Source organism: Gekko japonicus, unplaced genomic scaffold (assembly GCF_001447785.1).
Source record: "Gekko japonicus isolate JY-2015 unplaced genomic scaffold, Gekko_japonicus_V1.1 scaffold559, whole genome shotgun sequence".
Taxonomy (NCBI): domain Eukaryota; kingdom Metazoa; phylum Chordata; class Lepidosauria; order Squamata; family Gekkonidae; genus Gekko; species Gekko japonicus.
This window is the reverse complement of record NW_015168064.1, coordinates 18,978-40,186: the sequence shown is the minus strand read 5'-3', so window position 1 is coordinate 40,186 and position 21,209 is coordinate 18,978. Positions and strand designations below refer to the sequence as shown.

Genomic DNA, 21,209 nt, shown 5'->3' with positions numbered 1-21,209 from the left:
GCTCCCAGTCCCCATGCCATCTCCATCTTGCAGAAGGTCCTGCTCTCCCTGAGATTCCTGGCCACCAGATTCTTCCAGGGGGTCATGGCAGAAATCCTTGTGGTGTCCCAGTCCACAGCTAGCTGTTCCTTGCACAGCTTTCTGGATGCCATGTTCACCCACCTTCAGGAGCATGTGCGCTTCTCCACAGAGTGGCAGAATTATTGACAGGACGAGGCCCCTGCCCATTGTGTCTGTGAGGATCGTGTGCCTTGCGTGGTACCACCCACGTGCTTCCTCCTCCATCGTGCACAATGAACACCAACACCTGAGATGCACACACTGGTTGAGTTTTATTGACGGGATCCAGGGACAACAGAGGGGTTAGGGTGGGATTCCATGCACTACACCACTCAGTCCTTTGCCGCTAGGAAGGTGGGCAAACAACAAGGCATAGAAGTAGAGAAGTTGTACTTTGCCACTGTTCTTTCTCATGTTGTTTTAGAAAACTTTCTGAAGTGTTGCCTTGTGCACATTTGGTCAGCCATTTTAGAGCATCATACGCTAAACAAATAGAACACTTTCCTGTCTGAAATAGGTGTGAAGACCAAGAGGAATGATTCATCTTGGCCATTACAAACTTCACCAGTGTAAACGTTTTAGTACCATTGCGAACCAAACTCAACTAACATCATAATCTGAAGGAGGATAAAAAGGAATATGTCACTTAGATCAATCTTAGTTATACATAAAATCAAACATGGATTCAAGACAAATCAAAACTGCACCTTTCATCTGACTGATGATCTTATGCATCTTCACAAAAAGCATTGTAGATTTGGCCAATAAAAAGGACAAAACACTGGTTGGGAAACAGTTCTGGGAACTGAATCAAGTCATCTGTTTGTAACAGAACCTGTAAACAACACCTTTCTCAATCTGGCCATTCTACCTTCTTCAATTCTAAAATGTAATTGTAAACTTCTTTGTAGTCTTGAGCTGAAACTGATGGGGAAACTACCTACATATTCTAGCTACTCATCACCTACTTTGGTGTAGTGGTTAAGTGCATGGACTCTAATCTGGGAAAACCAGGTTTGATTCCCCCACTCTTCCACTTGCACCTGGCTGGATGACCTTAGGCAAGCCACAGTTCTGATAAGAGGTGTTCTTGAAAAAGAGCAGTTTCTGTCAAGAGCTCTCTCAGCCCCACCTACCTCACAGGGTGTCTGTTGTGGGAAGGGGAAGGGAAAGGAGTTTGTAAGCTGCTCTGAGACACCTTTGGGTAGTGAAGGGCGGGGCATAAATCCAATCTCTTATCTCCTTCTTCTACTTTGTCATTTTAGATTTCACCTCATTTTGGCTATGAAGCTTATTTATCTCATTTGAGTTATCATAATTAACTGTCATTGACCACTAGCTTGTCTGTCAAGCTCCGCAACTTCTCATGTGTGGCTTTCTGTTATAAGAAACAACCTGCCTTTTATCATCTTGTGATTCTCATACCCCCCCCCCCCCAAATAAATAAAGTTGGTTAAACTCTAACTTGATCCTAGGGATCTAATTTTTGATAATAACACTCTGGGAAACTGGGCTGAATGCACCCGTAGAGAAGCTGTCAAGGCCCGAGGCCCACTCAGCAACAAGGCATTTTATTATAATTAGGTATATCTACAAGGAAAATTATTATTAGTTCCTTCGTTGTAAAATATTTCACATTTGGCTTCTTTCAGAGTCATTACTGAATTCTTCAGTGCTCATTTGGGGGAGAAGATAATTTTTGTTAGCCACCCTTAACTGGTATACAGCAAGGAAGTATATAAGGATTCAGTGATCCTAATTTCCCCCCACTTATTTCATTAAGACAAGGAAGGATTTATGAAGACTCGTGATGGGCTGAGGAAGAAGCAGGCAACGGGGGAGGGGGAGACCGTCTGCCTCCTTCCCTCCCCACATTGCTGTCAGGGTTCACTTCCACCTGCCTCCATGGAGGTGAATGGCACAAGGACTTAGCAGGTGCTGCCACTGCCATTCCAGCAGACTGAGGCACTGCTTGGTTGAACAGGCAAGCCGTAATTTCATTGAGAATTCTTCTCTCAACCCCTCTATCAAATAAACAAAGCAGTAAGGTTTTACCTCTCTTGCATGGGTGGAAGTTGTATCCAGCTGTTAAACCTAGGATCATATCGGCTGACAAAGTTCGTACTATGCTTTCCTGTAAAGAGATTAGTTTCACATTTAGCTCTTCGTTTTCTATCATTACAATTTGCAGATTAGTGTTATAGTATACTCCTTTCACTTGTTGACAACTTTTACGGGTCTTTAGAGCAATGAATGAAAAAAAAAATCAAGAAACAGCAAACTGTGGCTTTTAACAAATAAGGTAACAGTAAATACACAAAAAATACTTTGGCTCAATACAACCTCTTTTAAAGATGGAAATCCAGTGTCATTTAAAAATAAAGTGCCATAAACCAAATTCTTATGACACAATAGGAAATTATCATGGGGGAGGGGAGAGTTTCTCACAGCATTTCACAGATAAAGAGTTTATGGCAATTTACAGAATCATGAGTATCTCTGACATTCTGTCTGTCCTGTCTCCTCTATTTGCATCTGAAACAGGTTATTTAATTTTTTTACAGGAAGGAGAACATACAATGCTCAGGCATCTTTATGTTAGGGTCTTGGTCTCTTGTTCCTATATTACATTCTTGAGCTGTCCTGTCTCCTCTATTTGCATCTGAAACAGGTTATTTAATTCTTTTACAGGAAGGAGAACATACAATGCTCAGGCATCTTTATGTTAGGGTCTTGGTCAATGTTCCCTCTAAGCTTTGGAGTCTTGTGAGCAAAAATTCTACTTTGTGAGCTACTGGCATTAAAGTTGTGAGCGAGTGATTTCGCTACTGCATAAATTAATTGGCTCTGGAGCCATCCTTTCTGAGCTGAGACAAAAATGTGTGAGCTGGAGGCTAAAAAACTGTGAGCTAGCTCACACTAACTCAGCTTAGAGGGAACACTGGCCTTGTTCCTATATTACATTCTTGAGATTTCTTCCCCCATGACGTGTAGATGAGACATTTCCCAGCCAAAAATGCAACATACAAGTAAGACCTAGGTGTTTTTACCATAATTTTAAGAAAAGTGAGTTTATACCCTATCTAGGGAAAAATGCTCTCCTGCTGCTTTATTCCATGTATGTTGGCTTAAAAAAAAAGAAAGGAAGCATGGGTCTATGTCATCCTGAATACTAAACTTTAGCGTTGCATACTCTTTAAGATATTAAGATTGCAGTTTATTTTGCATTTACTTATTGACATGGAAGCAAGAAGATGGGAGCAAGGGAGTGCATGGCAATTTCTGTTTAACACCTGAGCCTTCAGCACGTTTCTAAAAAGCTGTCTTGCCTCTTGAATATGTGACTAAAAAAATGAATCACAGCTACATGACAGCCCAGTTATGTATCTCATAGAGAAATAAATGGTCAATCATATAGTCTACTAGATAAATATTCTTCAGCTTTAAATAATCAGTATGATTACACCTTTCTGTCTCCATAAATTGCATTTACATGAATAAATAAGGTCACAGGCGTATCTTTTTATTTCTTAATTTCTAACCTACCTTTCCACCCAAACCAGGCCCTGAAACCCTGACCCAAGATCTTGTTTTGCTAAGAAATGTCATATTAAATTCCACACGCACCTGGGCCAGACACCATATAGTCTACATACTGTACATGAGGATCTGTTTACAGGATAGAAATGCAACTCTATGAATTTCACTTTCAAAATTAAATGTCATGCAGTCATCAAAAAGGTCATATAATACACCCCAAACAACAAAATTTTGTTCCAAGAAAAGGTAAACTCTGCATATAAAACTGTTTGCACATTCTAGCAGTTATATAGGGTTTTGTATAACATTTCAGTCATGTTATCTAAGCAGTTCTCTTGTTTGTATGAACTGCTGAATATGCAAATGGTTTGGCAGTGGGAGTTTGCCCAGAGGTTCTGTCCCCAAATTGTACCTACCAATGTCCTACACTCAATATCAAACCATTTTCCCACAATCCCCTCATCCCCTTCATGGCTGGACACACTTTGCAGGTAGGTTCAGTCCCTGGCACCTCATTATAAAAGAATTTCAGGTAGCATGTTGTCAGAAAAATCATTCACTGCTTAGTAGCCTGGAGAGCTGTTGCTAGTCAGAGCTGACAATACTGAGCTAGATGGGCCAATGATATTAGGCAGCTTCATATGTATATGTAACACCCACCCCTACCATCTGGCCCCAGTTGTTCTTTTAATCTCTTCTCCCTCTTCTTTCTCCCATGATCTCTGTCCAATTGATCATTCCTTCTGTCATCACTTACTTACTTGTTTTTTTCTTTCCCTATGTTTGCTCTGATTTCTCTAAACTTGTCTTCCATGTGACTCCTTCCTGAAAATTGCTCCTCACATTTCACTCCTCTTCTGCTAACTAATGAATCATGGTATAAAGGTTTTCTGAAAAATATAATTCTACTTCTAACAGGAAAGTCAGAATAAGCAAGAAACAAGCTACAATACAGCTCTGTCCCCCAATGAGTAGTGGTACCACAAGGGTGACCTGGGCTGACAATTATTCTACCCAATCCTATCTGGGAAGCCAATGCTGCTATCCATTAAAACGCTTCCATATTACTACCGTATCTCATCTTTTCCTTTCTTAGAAAAGAAGATGGCAGGGGGAGCTGCCCCAGCAGGCAGGCATCTGAGCACATCAGTCTACTCAGTACTGTGTTCCTCCCTGTGGTTCAATAGAATGCTTTACATAGATATCCCTTCCACCCTTTATCAGAAATGGGAGTCAACGCAAAGAGCAACACCAAGGGCAGAAAGAGGCACCATCCATGTTGGTTTAGCCAAGGTTCCCTGGATGTGGAAAATGGCTTTAGGCTTGCTTCAGTCCTTCTCTGCAGTCTATATCTGTACATTTTTGTGCAGCAGCGATTCAGGAGCATGATGGGGGGGGGGAGTATTCTTCCTTTTGTAAAAAAAATCTGTACTGAAAAGAGGCTTACAGAGTGGACTGGTTTGTTTATCTCAGTTTTTAAGTAAATGAACAGATGTAACACTTTTCTATAATTTGGTTTAGTGCAGATGCTGAAATGGGCCTTTCACAATAAAATATATGCAGTATATGTAATTTCAGCTGGATCTTCTGGCATTTTGAAGTGAAAATGTGTACCTGCAAGCTGTTTTATGGTTTCCCAGTCATAATTATCTCTGTTACACAGACTGCTACAACAGCAACTCAGCCTTCATGTGCAAGCTTTTTAACAATGTCTTGACAATATTCTAAATTTTGCAATGCACAATATTCCCCTTTTGCTTTGTTCAGAAGTCTGTTAAATTGTTTAATTTCTCTCTGTAGAAAATTTATGAAGTAATCAAATAAAAAGCAACTATGCCACTAGATAATCTCTGTGTGACTCCCTTGTAGAAGACTAGAAATAAGAGACTAGTAAAAGGATATAAAGACTTTTGATAATGTATCCGGAAGGGACTGATTCACACCTATGAGAAAAAAACATAGACTGCAAGCATTGTTTTACTACATAAAGAAATACAGAGAAACATGAGACAATGGTTGAAACTCTTAACAGCAGTCTTCAAATGTCAGAATGTGGAAAAGACTGTCCAGACACTTCAAGAGATGTGGCAGCTCATAAATTAGAGACAAACCAAAGCCCAGTCCAGCAATTCTGCTAAGCACAGAGAGAAAAGGTATATACAGAGTTGCTATTGTATTCTGTGTAAGTTCCTGCTTTCCATATGGAGGATTCTTCTTCCACATCTGCATCTGCTCTGCTACATATGAAGGGTTTCAGCTAAAGGGCTCATGAATAGTGCCTTTGACTGAACCCCCAAGCTTTATGAAATACCTAACTCTTTTATCATTAAGACCATTCATTAGTATTACTATTTATTTAGATGAAGTAGGGGGGAAATTAGTTCATAATGATGCTTGTAGTCCTAGCGCCTTTTATTTTAAACATTTATTAGCTGCCTTTCTTCCTTACAGAGATCAAAGCAGCGTACAATTTAGATAAAATATTACACATAAAATACAAAATTAAAACCAGAATTTAGGGCTGCTAGTAAATTAATCAAAAGCAGTCCTAAATGCAACTGTCTTCAACTGTGTCCTAAAGAAGGGGGCCTAAAGTGAGGGGGCCAGGCGCACCTCCCTGTGGAGGGTGTTCCTTCTATTCAGAAGAAGAAGAGGAGGAGAAGAGATTGGATTTATACCCTGCCCTTCACTCAGAATCTTAGAGCGGCTTGCAAACTCCTTTCCCTTCCCCTCCCCACAACAGACACCCTGTGAGGTAGGTGGGGCTGAGAGAGCGCTGAGAGAACTGCTCTTTCAAAGACAGCTTTTTCAAGGACAGCTCTTGTCAGAACTATGAGTTGCCCAAGGTCACTCAGCAGCTGCATGTGGAGAAGTAGGGAATCAAACCCGGTTCTCCCAGAATAGGGTCTGCACACTTAACCACTAACCAAACTGGCTCTCAGGCCGATTCCGCACTAATGCTTTGCCCCCCTTTCCCCCCGGGTCTAACTGGCCCGATTCTATGCACACGTTTCCGCATTACAGAAATCTGACCCGGGTTTTGCCTGGGTGTTCATTTCTGCATCTCGCCTTGCCCCGAACCTAGAGCCCCCTTCCCTCTCTTCTCCCTCCTTTTTTTTGAATGGAGGCGGGGTTGCATTGTAACGCACTGCCTACTGAAACGCCGATGGGTCCCTTTAATTTTTGACCCTTGATGCCCGCGAAAAGCATCCATTGATGCAGCCGGGAAGTGGGGGGGGGGGCGCGGATGGGAAGTCAGTATACGAACATGAAAAAGAATGCTTAAACCTTTACACAAATGGTGAATTCCAAACAGAAATGAGAAAACAGTATACAGACATGTAAAAGGATACTTAAACGCCGGTCAACAATGGCCCATTGTTGCGTCCAGTAAACGATGGGCTATTGTTGCATTGCAACGCAACACTGGAGGGAAAAAAGCACGCACGCACCAAGAAAGGGGGGGAAGGATGCAGCCGGGAAGTGGGGGAGGGGGCAGATGGGAAGACAGTATAAGAACATGAAAAAGGAATGCTTAAACCTTTACACATGGTGAATTGCCAAACAGAAATGAGAAAACAGTATACAGACATGTAAAAGGATACTTAAACGCCGGTCAACAATGGCCCATTGTTGCGTCCAGTAAACGATGGGCTATTGTTGCATTGCAACGCAACACGGGGGTTGAGCAAGCTGCATTTCCATACAGTTGGAGGGGGGAGAAGCAGGAGGGCGTTGAAAAGGTGTTGATAGGCAGGAATGGGAGGGAAAGGGAGGGAAAGAAGCAAAGGGGTGTTAAAGGGGCGAAGAGGGGACAGCCACAAATCGCAAGTTCCCCACTGGAATGCCCCGACTTCAACACTGCAGCCCCCCCCAAAAAAAAAGATCCTGAAAATAGTGGAGACGGAAAATCCAGGGGGAAACACCATTAGATTCGGGGCAATTGCTAACCCGGACCACCATGTGGGGAACTGATTGATTTCAACGGATATTATCAGGGTGTGACACGGGAGCCAGTGATTGTGCGGAATCGGCCTCAGTGATGCATTTGGCTGCTGTGGGAACTTCAAAGATACCTCTGGCCCTCTGCATGGCTCATCCGACTCTGTATGCACATAGTTTTCTAGATTTGCAGCTTATGTTTCAAGTAGGACTCAAGAAGTGAATTAAATCCTTTGTTCCCCTTTGGGTAATTCATTTATGAGGTCATTATAAGAACCAGGAAGTAAATTTGGCACCACAGACTAAAGTGCTAAGAGTGCAATCCTAAACAGTGTTGCACCATTCTAAAGCAAGGGGTATAAAAGGGTGTGACTCTGTTAAGGATTGCATGGGAATATTCATATTTTTGTGGACGCCAGAACCACTCCTGCATCCACATACATGATACATTACATGCAACACAGCAATGCAGGGATCTCCTCTAGATGGCACAGTGCCACAAGGTAACTGACTGCGTATGTAAGGTCTATGTTACATTCATACTCATTCACACAAAAGGGGAAAAAGCATTAGCATGTCCTAGAGTGGTTATTTTATACTTCTGAACTGTTCATACATTCTTTGCTCATAATCCTGTAAGTCATTGTCTACATACCGTTAGGATTCCACTGGTCTTCTCCTCCCAGTACGAATAAGAAATTTTCTACTTCCACAACACAATGGTGGGCACTATTGTACGGCATAACTGTGAACAAAACAAGTATTCTTTATCAAGTTCCACCTCAGATTGTTTTGGAGCATTTAATTTAAGAAGCATCTAAACATTAAATTCAGACATAATAAAATTAGGATTGAGCTTTAATATATTAAAAAGCATCTGAAATCCACACATTATGTCACAAATTCTTAAAATGCTGTATTAAAAATACTGGAAAATGACAAGGTGGAAGATAACAAGATCTCCATTTTCTTGTTGGCATGATCTGATGCTGTAAGAGCACGATCCACAATTCTGCTGTGCTGTACTGATACAAATCTCCCATCCATTGTCACTGGGCGATTCTGCATCTAGCACTTGCTCCACAGAAAAAAGTGCAGCTCAAAACCACATTCAAATACCCTGGGCCCACACCATACTGACTGCAAAGTCACCCCTGAATGGCCATAAAACTGCTATAAATCTATGCAAAAGGTACCATAAAATCCAATGGTCAAAGGAAGTGAAAGGGGAATTTCTGTTCCAACGTGGGTTTGCTAAAACAATGGAGAGAAAAGCCCCTGCAGAATCAGCCACTAGCAACTGAACTCTAGCAAATTCCAGGCATTCCTCAGACCACACAGGCAGAGGCTCTGCAACAGCTGCCTGCTCTGTTTATAACAGGTAAGGAGCTCTCCCAATAGTTCCTACAGACTGGTCAGGAGCTGTCTGTGACCTCATTAGTCAGTCACAGTGGCAGCATCAACTGTTACATAACCTGAAAGCTGAGGTGTCTCCAGACCCCAGGTATGCTCAGGTTGTGGGGGCTGAAGGGGGTGGCAGTGCACTGAGGTGAAGCATCTGCTGCAGGTTCGTAAAGTGTGCCCTAAAACATGCCAGAGACACAAAAAACTATCAATGCAGTTGTCTAACAGAGCCCTGTAACTACAGCATAATGAAGGAGAGAAGACATATTTAAAAAAACAACAACACCAGTCAGCTAAGCTTTGTTCTGTTGGAAACATTTCCAGAAGAAGAGTCAGAGTGTTCAGTTGCTTTCTCTTACACAGCAATGAGCAAGCTGCATTTCCATACAGTTTTAAGTTTTTAAATTAAGGTCCTGCTGATTTAATGCCTTCTCCAAATGTATACGCTTAATTTCCTGTACAATGTCATTAGCAGCACAATCAGACATTTTCCATCCATCTAATCAGGAAGCTTTTTGTTAAGACAGATCAAAACTGTTTCTCCAGGGTTGCAACATCCTTTTTGCTAGTCTCTGTGTTTGTGTGTTTGGTGGGGTAGTATTGTTATGGGGAGGAGAGAGGAAACGAAAATCTTTTTTTGTTGTTGTTCCACATTATTCCAACGTTTGAGCTGCAGCAGAAAAAATATGCAGTTTCAGTGCCATCATATGTATTGCTCTGTGGTATGTGACACTATCAAAAATTGTGTGTTGAAATGCACACTTACACAGTTTTAGTTATCATACCACATATGCTAGTTCTGGCCTGGTATCACCAGTAGGAAAAATAATGTCCTTGTTCAGCTCATCATATGGGCACCTTAAATCTAGGTGAGGACAAATGGGGAGGTGATGTGCATGTATAGGCAGGGAACTTATTGCTTGACACGGATCAACAGAGCACTTAGGAAACCAGTGCAGTGGGAAATCAATATGACTCAGGGCCAGCTCTTACTCTGTGCTCTTTTGCCAGTGCCAAAAAAAGAGGCAGCCTATCTCACACTTGGATTATTTTGGGTGATATATCTCTCATTTCATTTGTTTTATTATCTTTTATTTTTCTCAATGCACTCGAGCCGTATAGCATATGCAAATAATAATAAGAAATATGTGCAGCTTTCTTGTTTAGGACACATTTTCTTAAAGATCAAGTAGTCTCATTTAAGCTTCTTACTGAATTTTTTTTGCCAAGGCAATGATGAATAAGTAAGGTGCATTTTTAGTTTCCAGTAAAGGTCAAATATCATTTTCATAGTCTGTATTTGTACAACTATCTAAGCAAAAGCAACTAGGCTAAAAGGTTTAGTGAAAATGCATTAATTAATGTTACTTATTGCTAGTAGATCTTATACAGCCATTTAGGAGGCAGGCCTAGGCACTGTTAGATGTGCATTCTTCTAATTACAAGCAATCCCACAAGTAAATGAAATATTTGTGGAGGAAAAAAAGGTTTAAAAATTGTAGCTTTGGAATGGCTATAGAATGGGATGTTAGGCCATCACACCTACTATGTCAATTTAAAATTCAACATCAGGTTAATAATTAAAGCCCACCAGTAAACCTTTCCTCTCTTTTTATGTTTTCAGCTTCTACACACTCCTACATTAAACCATACACAATTTAATCCCTATATAAGTACAGTTACTTCCTTTATTTGCATTAATACATTTGATACACTTTTTTTAATTTAGTGAAGGAAAAGACCATGGGTTGGATCCCATCTAAATTCTGTGCAACTTCTCCCCCTTCCCCTTTCCACTGTAGCACAAAATGCCCACTAAAATGCTTCTCCTAATGAATGAGGGACCCCCAGGGACACCATGAGGGGAGTGTTGCTGTGATAGTGGGGGATCAGTACAATTGTACCCCTCTTGTGTGCCTGGAACTTTTTGACAGGATTCAACCTTACATTTTGAACTTTTCAACCAGTTAAATATAATACTCTGCCCATTAAGATTACACCGGAACATAACTTGTGATCCACCAGCCAAATGTGGCCTGCCAGTCATATATGGTTGTGCACCAGTAGCTCAAATGAACCCCCTGTCCTTTTTGCCTGTCAGGCATTGAAAAAACATGGGTTTTGTCAAATACCTGGGAGCCCACCATACATGGCTGGTGAACACTGGACCCGTTCACACGGAGCATTTGCTGCGCTGAAGGCACAATCGTCCTGCGGATTTTATGGGCGCCACACCGGAACACCTGGGAGGTGTAGCGCACCCGTGGCTAACCCATGGCTTCTCGCCGAAGGTGCGGAGTAAAAAACTACTACATACGAGGCACTAGTTTCCGGAAAACGAGGGGCAAGGGTGGGCGTCTGATCGTGTTTCTGCTTGAATCCCGTGGCATCCGACACCCATCCATGTCCCGTCGCAAGCTGGATTGTTGGGTTTTTTAAAGTCTCCACAGGATGTGCACAAACGATCATGCGCATGCACAACTTTCGGGGGGAAAAAATCACGTTTGTCACAGAAGCGGCACATAACGATTGCCGGTGTGATCGTGCTGCGCCGCTTCTTTGCCGCGCTGCAGGATAGCCGTGTGATTGGCACCTTATGGCCCAACCACGGGACCTCGACGGGACGTGTGATTGGGCTGCCGTGTGTCACTTTGCTCCGGGGCAAACAGCCACGCTCCCCCCCTGCATTTTCCGGCCTGTGTGACCGGGGCCACTGTTTGGCTTGAAAAAGCATGCTGTTTTAATTCATAGCAACACTTTTGAAAACTGTATTAGGATAGTAATGGGCTTTTCCAAATATTTACTTAGATGAAACTCTTAATACAGAGGATAATAGAAAGTCTACCTGACTTGGGACTGCAAATCTATGACCAAAAAGTACAGAACACCATAAAGTCCTTTCTTTTGACACTGAAGTGCCTTTCAGGTGCATAGCCAGGCTGCTTCTGTGTAAAAGGGTGCTATACAGCAGAGGCATGTTCATGAATAATGCACCCATGTATATCCAGGGCTGATCACCTGTATCTTTACCTCCCTCCCAATAGAGTGCTAATTCAATTCATGTAACCACATTATTCATGTATGGCTCTACAATGTGGGATCAATGATGCTGAAGCCACTTCCATACTTCTCAGTATGACTAGAGACGTCCAAACTCCTGTGGGATCAGATAACCTTCTAACTGCCAGATGCAAATATCATGGTCAGATCAACTAATTGACGAGTCATTCACCAGAATTCACTGGGTGACTGCACAATTACTACTTGGTCTCTGCGGTTAGAAGAGGTTGCAATCCTTTTACCTGGGAGTAAGCTCACTGAATAAAAGGAGACTTTGATTTCTTGTTTAGTGGCCCGAATAGACCTGCTTAGGGGTGCACTGGCAGGCCAAAATAGTCCTGGAAGAAGTTTTGTAATGGGGACAACATTCTCCCTTTTTTCCTCACAAAACCTGTGAGGCAGGTTATGCTGAGAGTACGTGACTGGACCAAGGTTACTCAGTATGCTTCTCCAGCCAATTGAAACCTGAATCTTCCAGATGCTAATCCAATCCTCTACCCCTATACCATGCTGGCTCTCAAGTCCTTGCAGGTCCTCTGCTTATTTATTCTACTTCCAGGGACTATCATTCTATTCCGTGGGCTGTCATTCCTGTCCTAAAGCACTCATTTCAGTCCCAGGAACCATCACTCTACTCTGGGGGCTGTCATTCCAGACCTTGAGGATAGGCTCACTAGAATTGCTACCACTGATTATGGTGAACTCGTTTATGGTGAAGATTGAAGCATCCTTAACATGAGCATTCACATCTCTACAGATTACAGGAAACACAATGATTTCAGAGCTACATTGCAACAATGTACTTGTTTAATACCAGTGACAACCATGGATATCAGTGGAAACTTTAGACATGTAGAAATGGAAGAATATCAGACTGAGAACTGAAAAGACTGTAAAATTCTCATATATATATATATCATAATCTTGATATATAGCCACATGTGAAAATGACAAGGAAATGAACAGAGATTAAAGTTCTAAAAGTGTCATTTGAATAAGAAAAGATATTCCAGTTTCAAAATGCAACTTCCTAAGATCATGGTCACAATTCTGAGAACTGCCTGACTAGACATGTGTTCCCACTGGGGCATTTGGATTTTACTTTCTCAGACGACAACAGCACAGACCATATGGCAAACTACCTTTGAAACCAGAGAAGTTTCAAAAGCAGCTTATTTATTTTCCAAAATTTATACCCCACCCTTTTGACATCACAAGGGCTAACAAATTAAAACATACATAATAAAACCACATTTTAAAATCATTAAAACCAAACCCCCCCAAACGCAGATCATTAGAACAATTAAAAATCAGGGTTAAAATCAAAGACATAAAGAACATCTATTAAAACTATGCTCAAGGAGGAGGAGGGATCACTGAATGAAACTCAGACGAAACAACAGACTCTTCATCCACTGGTAGAAAATGGCAACAGAAAGGGACAGACGAACGTCCTTGGAGAAAGAGTTCCAGGGTTTTGGTGCCATGACCAGGAAGGCCCTCTCTCAGGTTGCCATCCACCTACTCTCAGAATGAGAAGGGAGTCCTAGGGCTGCCAGTTCCTGGTTGGGAAATTCCTGGAGATTTTGTGGTGGAGTCTGAGGAGGGCAAGGTTTGGGGAGGGGAGAGGCCTTAGCCGAATGCCACAGAGTCCATCCTCCAAAGCAGTCATTTCTTCCAGAGGGACAGATCTCTGTTGTCTGGAGTTGGGTACTAATTCTGGGAGATCTCCAGGTCCCATCTGGAGGTTGGCAACCCTGATTGCAGGGCCTCTGCAGTGTTCTGGATGGGGCACTTATGGGGTGGCACAGAGGTCAAATAACTCTTGGTATATGTAAACCTTTGGGAATGCCTAGAATAGCTGTCTGGATTTTGACAGTTTTGAATTCTGAAGGACAAAAAAACCCCCCTTTTTGCACCAGCGAGCCCCCATGTCTCATCCCTGCTGCATCAAAGCATTCACGAAGACTTCACAGGTGTAAATAATACAAAATACGGGCCAATGTTTTGTCTAGTGATGCAGAACAACATTCATTAATTGCATCCTGTCCTCTATTTTGCCAATTTGTTTTAACACAAGCTTTAGTCTTCCTTATCTTTACATTTCATTTCATCTCAGGTAAGTACCTCTCTTCCCCTCAAAAAAGGTATTTGGAAAGAAGTTTGTACGCCATGCTCAAACATAGCCCAGTGTGAGTTTTTAGCGTGTCAGTCAGTGAGTTAGAGGGAAAGGGTAAAGAGAAGCTAATCAGGATGAAATGAGATTAAAGGCTGTCTAATTTTACAGCAACTGTGATCCATCAGCCACTGTGAAAGTGACAGTGGAAATGAATGATGGAGACAGACAGGTGGGGCTGTACATTTCACTGATTTATCCTCAAATGCACTGGGCCTTATTTTATTGAGTGAACATGACCGCATTTATCATGACTGTCATCTAAACCCACTTCCCTCCATTTAAAAAGGTCACTTTACTAGGAGGAAGTAGGATAGAGGCACTTTCAAAAGAGGTTTAAAAATCTAATAACATGTGTTTATAAAGCTCTGTGCAAGAACTCTCAGCTTTATTAAACAAACTAGTGGGGTTAAATGAAAGGAGAAAAGGCCAATAAATAAAAAGAGAAAATTGACATCTGAAAAACATGTGCAAGGACCAAGGTATTGGTGTCCTATAAATAAATTACACAAGGAAAGACACATTAAAAGAGAACAACACAGACAGCTTCTTGGGTAACCTACCTTTCAAGCCCCCAACTATGCAATTCCAATAGAAGTGCAGAGAATATTTCTTCAGAAATTCAAGAGGAGCATCTCTGCACTGCTTTTTAACCAGCAGACCAGAAATCTGTTCTCAGTGAAGAGAGATGGTTTTCTCAGTCATAAAGTTTGTAGGGAGGTCAATTGCTTGGATTGCACATGTAATTGTTAGCTCATCAGTAACAGCCAATAATGAGGCATTATAAAGTATGTATTCCACCACAAACACACATGGCAAAAGGGAAACAGTCCCTCTTTTCTTACAGAGAAAAGAGCTATGTGTCATCTGCTCTCTCATATCCACTTCCCTTCTCTGGATACTTTTTCATAATCTCTTATAATAGATTAACTTGTGTCTGAACCAGGGGTCCCCAACATCCTTGGGTCTGTCAGCACCTCTGGAACTCTGACACAGTGTGGTGGGCGCAATCACAAAATGGCTGCCACAGGAGGCAACGCCAGCCACAAAATGGCTGCTGCAGCTCACTTTCAGTAACACAGTGAAGATTGTTGTGCTGTGGTGGCAGCTGCTGCCAAAGCAATGTTTTTAAAAGTCTACACAGCCAATCAAATCTCCAATGATCAGTCAGAAGCCTTGCTGGGCAAAGGACCCACTTGCCCCTCCCACTTTCTAAAAACACTTGGAGGGCACCAGGAAAGATGCCTATGGGTGCCATGTTGGGGATCCCTGGTCTAAACCCTTTCAATTCCCTTGTACCAATGCAAACTCTGATTTTTTTGGATGGCTGGTAGGTGAGCTGACCTAGGTCCTGCCTCTGCTCCACTGTCTTCTTGCATAACACAGTTATGTAAAATCCTCCACCTTTGTGAAGCACCAAGTAGTACCACCACACTATTATGACAGTACAGCATTCTGGTTCCTTTTACTGGCCAGATGCTTTAGCTGGTAAATTTATGCCATCAGTCTAATTTGCTCCTTTCAAAAATGTAACAGAAATATAACACAATACATTCTAAACATATAGAGGGTCCATGTGTTTGTTATAGTGTGAAGAAACACACAGTAAGCACCTGCCATGTCTTTTGTTCATAATCTATGTAATTATTGCAGCAAACCTAGCTCACACACTGTAGCTCTAAGTCAGCAACATATCATTAGGATCCGTGAATAAAAACAGAGAAAAATACATGTTTTAAGGTTTCCTTAAAAGATAGAAGACAACTACCAGAGCAACACCAGAGTAGCTTATTATCTGGATATGTATCCATCCAAAGAAATACTTAAACCAACAGACACATGCAGTATATTTCAGCCAGGAGAAACACACCATGATCTTGTCAAAGGGAATGAGTAACTGGAAAATTAAAAAAATTAAACATGCAAATATTCAGCATTCATTCTTCTTGCATTCAGTTCTGCTCCAAAATGAAAAAGGTCATCAGTTGATAGCATTATTTACAGGGGCGACATTACCAGGGACATATTTTCTTCTCAAACTTGTCTGTCTGTTTGCCTATAATTTTAAAATAATTTCTACCCCTTGCCCCTAGTTTGCTTCTCATAATTATTCAGAAATTTGTATATGCCAATAAATTTCAGCAGAACAGCTGTTTGTGAGGTGTTCTTTCTGCATGCAAACTACTTGTCATTTGGAATGAATTAATAACGACAAGAAGCACAGTAGGTTTCTGGTCAGTTGTTCACACATTTTTGGGACACAGGGAGAACTTTAGATGGAAGAACAACAAATGAGGATGGACTGCTTGAGGAAAGACTACAGGCTATGTTTACAGCAGCCTATAATACTGACAATCATCATACAATGGGACAAATGTTTTACAGAAGAAAATACCACAATTTGTCAATAAGGGTAGAATTAAACTTTACATGCAATCCCGTGACAATTTTCTCCAATATTCTCTTCCCCCCACATGGAGATATGGGGCTGCTTTAAAGGGGAGGTGAAGCTATTCTTCTCACTCCATATTCTCCTGCTGAAACAAGTAGCTTCAGCTCACACTAGAGGAAAATATATGCATCAATACATTCTCCTCCAGTGGCGGAAGGCATTCAGACTGGTTAGGTCACACCCCTTCTCGCTTCAGGCAGGGCTATGCAATTTTTGTGTATGCCTACTTGGATAGAGCAAGGGCGCCCTTCCAGTTTCGACAGCCCTGCCACTTCAGGAGGTCGTTAGAGCCTAGCTCCACTCACCAGATCACCAGAAGTTGTCTATTCAGCATATCTAAAGACTGAGACCCTTTGAGGTGCAAATAGCATGGATTCCAAGGCATCTAAGAAGGCTCCAGGCTCAGAAGCTGTAAACAACAGGGAACAAAGCTTGAGCAGACCTTGCCCGTCAGGCCTCAGACAGAGAGGAGGGAGCAACACAGACTGCCAGGACGCATCGGAAAGAGGATCGGGCGGGGGCTCCTGAGGTCTCGGGAAGCCACACAGCCAGCGCAGCGATTCCTGGGTATGGGATGGCCCAAACGGCCCCAGAGGCCTCTGGGAGACCAAGAATGGCTGAGGAGGAGAAGCGTGAAACTGGGGTGCACACGAGCCATGGCGAACAAAGCGCTGCCATGGATGTTCTTGCTGTGGGGAGCAGTGAGTCCGGGAACGTTTTCAGAGCCCCCAGCCCACTAGTCAACCCTCCATCGGTAGCAGATCCCAGGCTGGCCAGCTACAACATCTATGTGGCTCCGTTCTTACCCTCCCCTCTGCAGATGACGAATGCACCTGCAGCAACAGGGCAAAACATGGCTTCCGCTGCCACATTTTTTCCTGTGCTTTACGGACAGCCCCCTAGCGACTGGCCAGTGAATAGCTGGAGGGCAGCCTGGTTCCCTCAACCAATTCCTGCCGTCATTAACTCTATGCCAAGCCATATACTTAGGCAGCCTGAGGAGGACCGGGAGCCCACTGATCTGAGGTCTGGGGACCGGGAGTGTTTTCAGTGAGAGGTCCATGGATCCCCACGGCAAGGAAAGGCATAGGACCTCCAGCCTTTCTGTCTCTGCATCTACACACTTCTCCTCTTCTTCCTCAGAACGGGAGGTTTCTAAGAAAAGGGGACAAAAAAGGCGAGTTGGGAGAGAGAGATCCAGGAGCAGCAGATCCTTAACTCCCCCACCCTCCACAAAAAGGCCCAAGCTGAGCTATAAGAAGAAGCATACCCAGCATAGGCTAGTTTCAGATGAGGAAGGCAGCCATTCTGTTGTTTCAGCCATTCACTCTGACAAGGAGGAGGGTGAATGGTCTGGTGAGGACTCAGACGCCAGGGAGAGTTCTACTTGGTTATTTCAACCTGAGCACTATCAGAGATTACTCAAGAAGATAGTCTCCACCCTCAACTACTCAAATGATGCAGGAGAACAAGGCACTTCAGAGGCAACAGATAGCCTGGATGCAAGAGGTTTCAAAAAACCCAGCAAAAAATGGACAGGCTGCCCCTTTCCAAGGCATTTCCAGGAAGTGATCAAATCAGAATGGGCTCTTCCTGGGACTGACTCTACCCTGAATACTATAGCAAAGAAGTTCTATGGTCTGCCACATGAGACTATAGAAGACTTGAAGGTGCCCTTGGTGGACATGCCAGTGGTGGCCCTACATTCTGGGGCTGTTTTATCCAAGGATGGGGACAACGTCCTTAAAGATACAGTGGACAGAAAAAATGAGACTGTGCTCAAAAAAGCCCATGAGGTAACCTCCTTGGCAATAAGAGCTTTTGCTGTCCTCTCTAATTTTACACGTGCTATAGTCATCTGGGCAGATGATCTTATTCAACAACAGGATCCTGAACCCCTCACCTTAAAGAGGTCACTACTTAAGATTAAGCGGGCTGCACAGTTTGCTTCTGATGCCTCACAGGACAGTCTTCAGTATTCTGCCAGGATTCAGGCAGCCAATGTAGTGGTGAGACGGAACCTTTGGCTTAAGCAGTGATCCCCTGTCTAAGGCTAATTTATCCACAGATAAATTTTCGGGACACCTGCTCTTTGGTGAAGGTGAAGTAATAAGGGGAAAGTGAAGGTCCACTTGATAAGGTCTTGGTTGAAACCAAGGAAAAGAAGCGTGCCATGCCTTCAAAGCAAAAGATTTCAAACCACGGCCTTTTCAGTCCTTTCGATAGTATAAAACAAGTTACAAGGGCAGAAACTACAGAGATGACAGAGGAGGCCATTCCTCTTCTTACCAGTCAAGATTCCCAAAGAGGCAGTTCCCGAGTTTCAAGAGAGACTCCAACAACCAAGGAAAGAAGCCTACCGTGTGATGTCAGGATTGGCTGCAGGCTGCAGGATTTTGCCGAACAGTGGGAAAGGACCATTCAAGACCCTTGGGTCCTGTCCATTGTGAAGTTCAGCTACAAGATCCAATTTTCTTCTCTACCCCCACACCGGTTTGTTCAGTCTCCAGTACCAAAAGAACCAACAAAGCTGATATATCTGAAGGAAGCAATACAGCACCTCTTGGACATCAGTGCCATAGAAACAGTACCAACTCAGCACTACTTCAAAGGAGTGTACTCGGTGATCTTCATCGTTCCCAAGATATTGGGTCACTGGCGTGCCATCCTGAATCTGAGGGACTTCAATGTTTGGGTGGTGCAGATGAAGTTCCGCATGGAGTCACTGAAGTCCATCCTGCAGGCACTGCACAAGGGTGATTTTCTAGCTTCTTTGGACCTCAAGGAGGCTTACCTACATGTGCCAATACACCCTGCCTACTGGAAATATCTTCGGTTTGCTTTCCAGGGACACCATTACTAATACATGGCCGTACCTTTTGGACTTTCTTCTTCGCCACGGGTTTTCACCAAGGTTCTGGTGACATTAGCGGCCGCCTTGAGGAGAGAAGGGATTCACACTTATCCCTATCTCAACGACGTTTTGGTCAGAGCACTGGACAAATACAAATGCCAGAGGGACATCAACCTTGTGGTTCAGTTTCTGCAGATCCATGGGTTCCTCATAAATGTTCCAAAGAGTCATCTGATCCCATCTCAAAGACTGACGCACCTGGGTGCACTGATAGATACAAGATTGGAGAAGGTGTTTCTTCCTCAGGAAAAACAAAACATCATCAGTACCTGATAAAGACCTTACTACTTCACAGTAAAGCAGACTTAATGAAATTAGCTCGACTTTTGGGGCTAATGATAGTGGCAATAGACTTGGTGCCCTGGGCAAGGTTCCATGCGCGGCCGCTGCAATGGGCTCTACTTCTATTTCAGAGTGACATCAGGAGAAGACGACACAGGTTCATCCTCATCACACCGAGGTGAGGAGTTCACTGACATGGTGGATTTCTCCACTACCCCTGGGGCAAGGTGTTGCTCTCTTTCAGAAAACTGATGTCACCGTGACCACAGATGCCAGTCTGAGAGGCTGGGGGACCCATTGCCTAGATGTGTCAGTATAGGGTAGGTGGGAGGAGAAGAAGAACAGCATCAATCTATTGGAGCTCCAAGCCATATGTCTGGCTCTTCACGCTTTCCAAGACATACTGAAGCAGAAATTTGTGTTGATCCGCACCGAAAACACAGCAGCAAAGGTACACATAAATCACCATGGAGGGACAAAAGCGATTCTTCTACACCAAGAAGCAGTGCAGATTCTCAAATGGGCCGCAAGGCATGTACACGGCATGAAAGCCCAACACATTCAAGGTGTTGTAAATATTCAGGCGGATTGGTTGAGTCGCAGAGACATAGATCCTGCCGAGTGGGCCTTGAACGATCACGTGTTCCAGGAGCTGATGTCACGATTCAGAACTCCCATATTGGACCTCTTTGCCTCCACGAAGAACAAAGAGGTACCCAGGTTTTTCTCCAGGTTCAGTGAGAGGGAGGCAGAGGGTCTGGATGCCCTGCACATCGAGTGGCCGAAGGGACTCTTGTATGTTTTTCCTCCACTCCCGATTATTGGCAGGGTGCTGAGAAAGATCAGGGAGGAGAAAGCCAAGGTGATTCTATTGGCTGCTCACTGGCCGAGAAGAATCTGGTTCTCGGAACTGATCCAAATGTCCACACTGCAACCATGGAGACTACCAGCACAGAGGGACTTGCCTCCATCAAGGGCCCATACTACACCCAGATCCAGCATGGCTCCAGTTGACGGTATGGAAGCTGAAAGGAGGGACTTAGAACTCTCAGGCCTATCCAAGGACATTACTGACATCATGTTTCAGGCCAGACATCCCGCCACGAGGCACATTTACAACTACAAGTGGGCTGCTTTTAGCAGCTGGGCGGCTGCCAGGGGTGTGGACCCCTTAAATCCCTATACTTCTGACATTATAGATTTCTTGCATGCGGGGTGAAGGGGTCTACGTCCTAATACTTTAAAGAAACAGGTAGCTGCTATTGCAGCAGTTCTGAGTAATAGGGGGAAAGGTAAACTAGCTTCTGACAAGCATGTGAAAAGGTACCTGAGGGGCACCATGCAATTAGGTCCCCCTGTCCAGCACAGATTTCCAGTGA

General features: G+C 43.4%; 1 protein-coding gene across 1 annotated transcript in view; it reads right to left on the bottom strand.

Annotated features, from left to right (window-relative positions):
• The window catches only part of LOC107113249 (kelch-like protein 14), a 52,292-nt gene extending 38,112 nt beyond the window's left edge, over positions 1-14,180 (bottom strand). The window contains exons 1-4 of the mRNA XM_015414550.1: positions 14,176-14,180; positions 12,642-12,757; positions 8,198-8,287; positions 2,116-2,194 (exon numbers count right to left, since the gene is read on the bottom strand). Of these exons, the coding sequence (XP_015270036.1) occupies positions 2,116-2,194; positions 8,198-8,287; positions 12,642-12,757; positions 14,176-14,180 (290 nt within the window). The remainder of the gene's footprint in view (positions 1-2,115; positions 2,195-8,197; positions 8,288-12,641; positions 12,758-14,175) is intronic.
• Between the last annotated feature and the right edge of the window lie 7,029 nt (positions 14,181-21,209).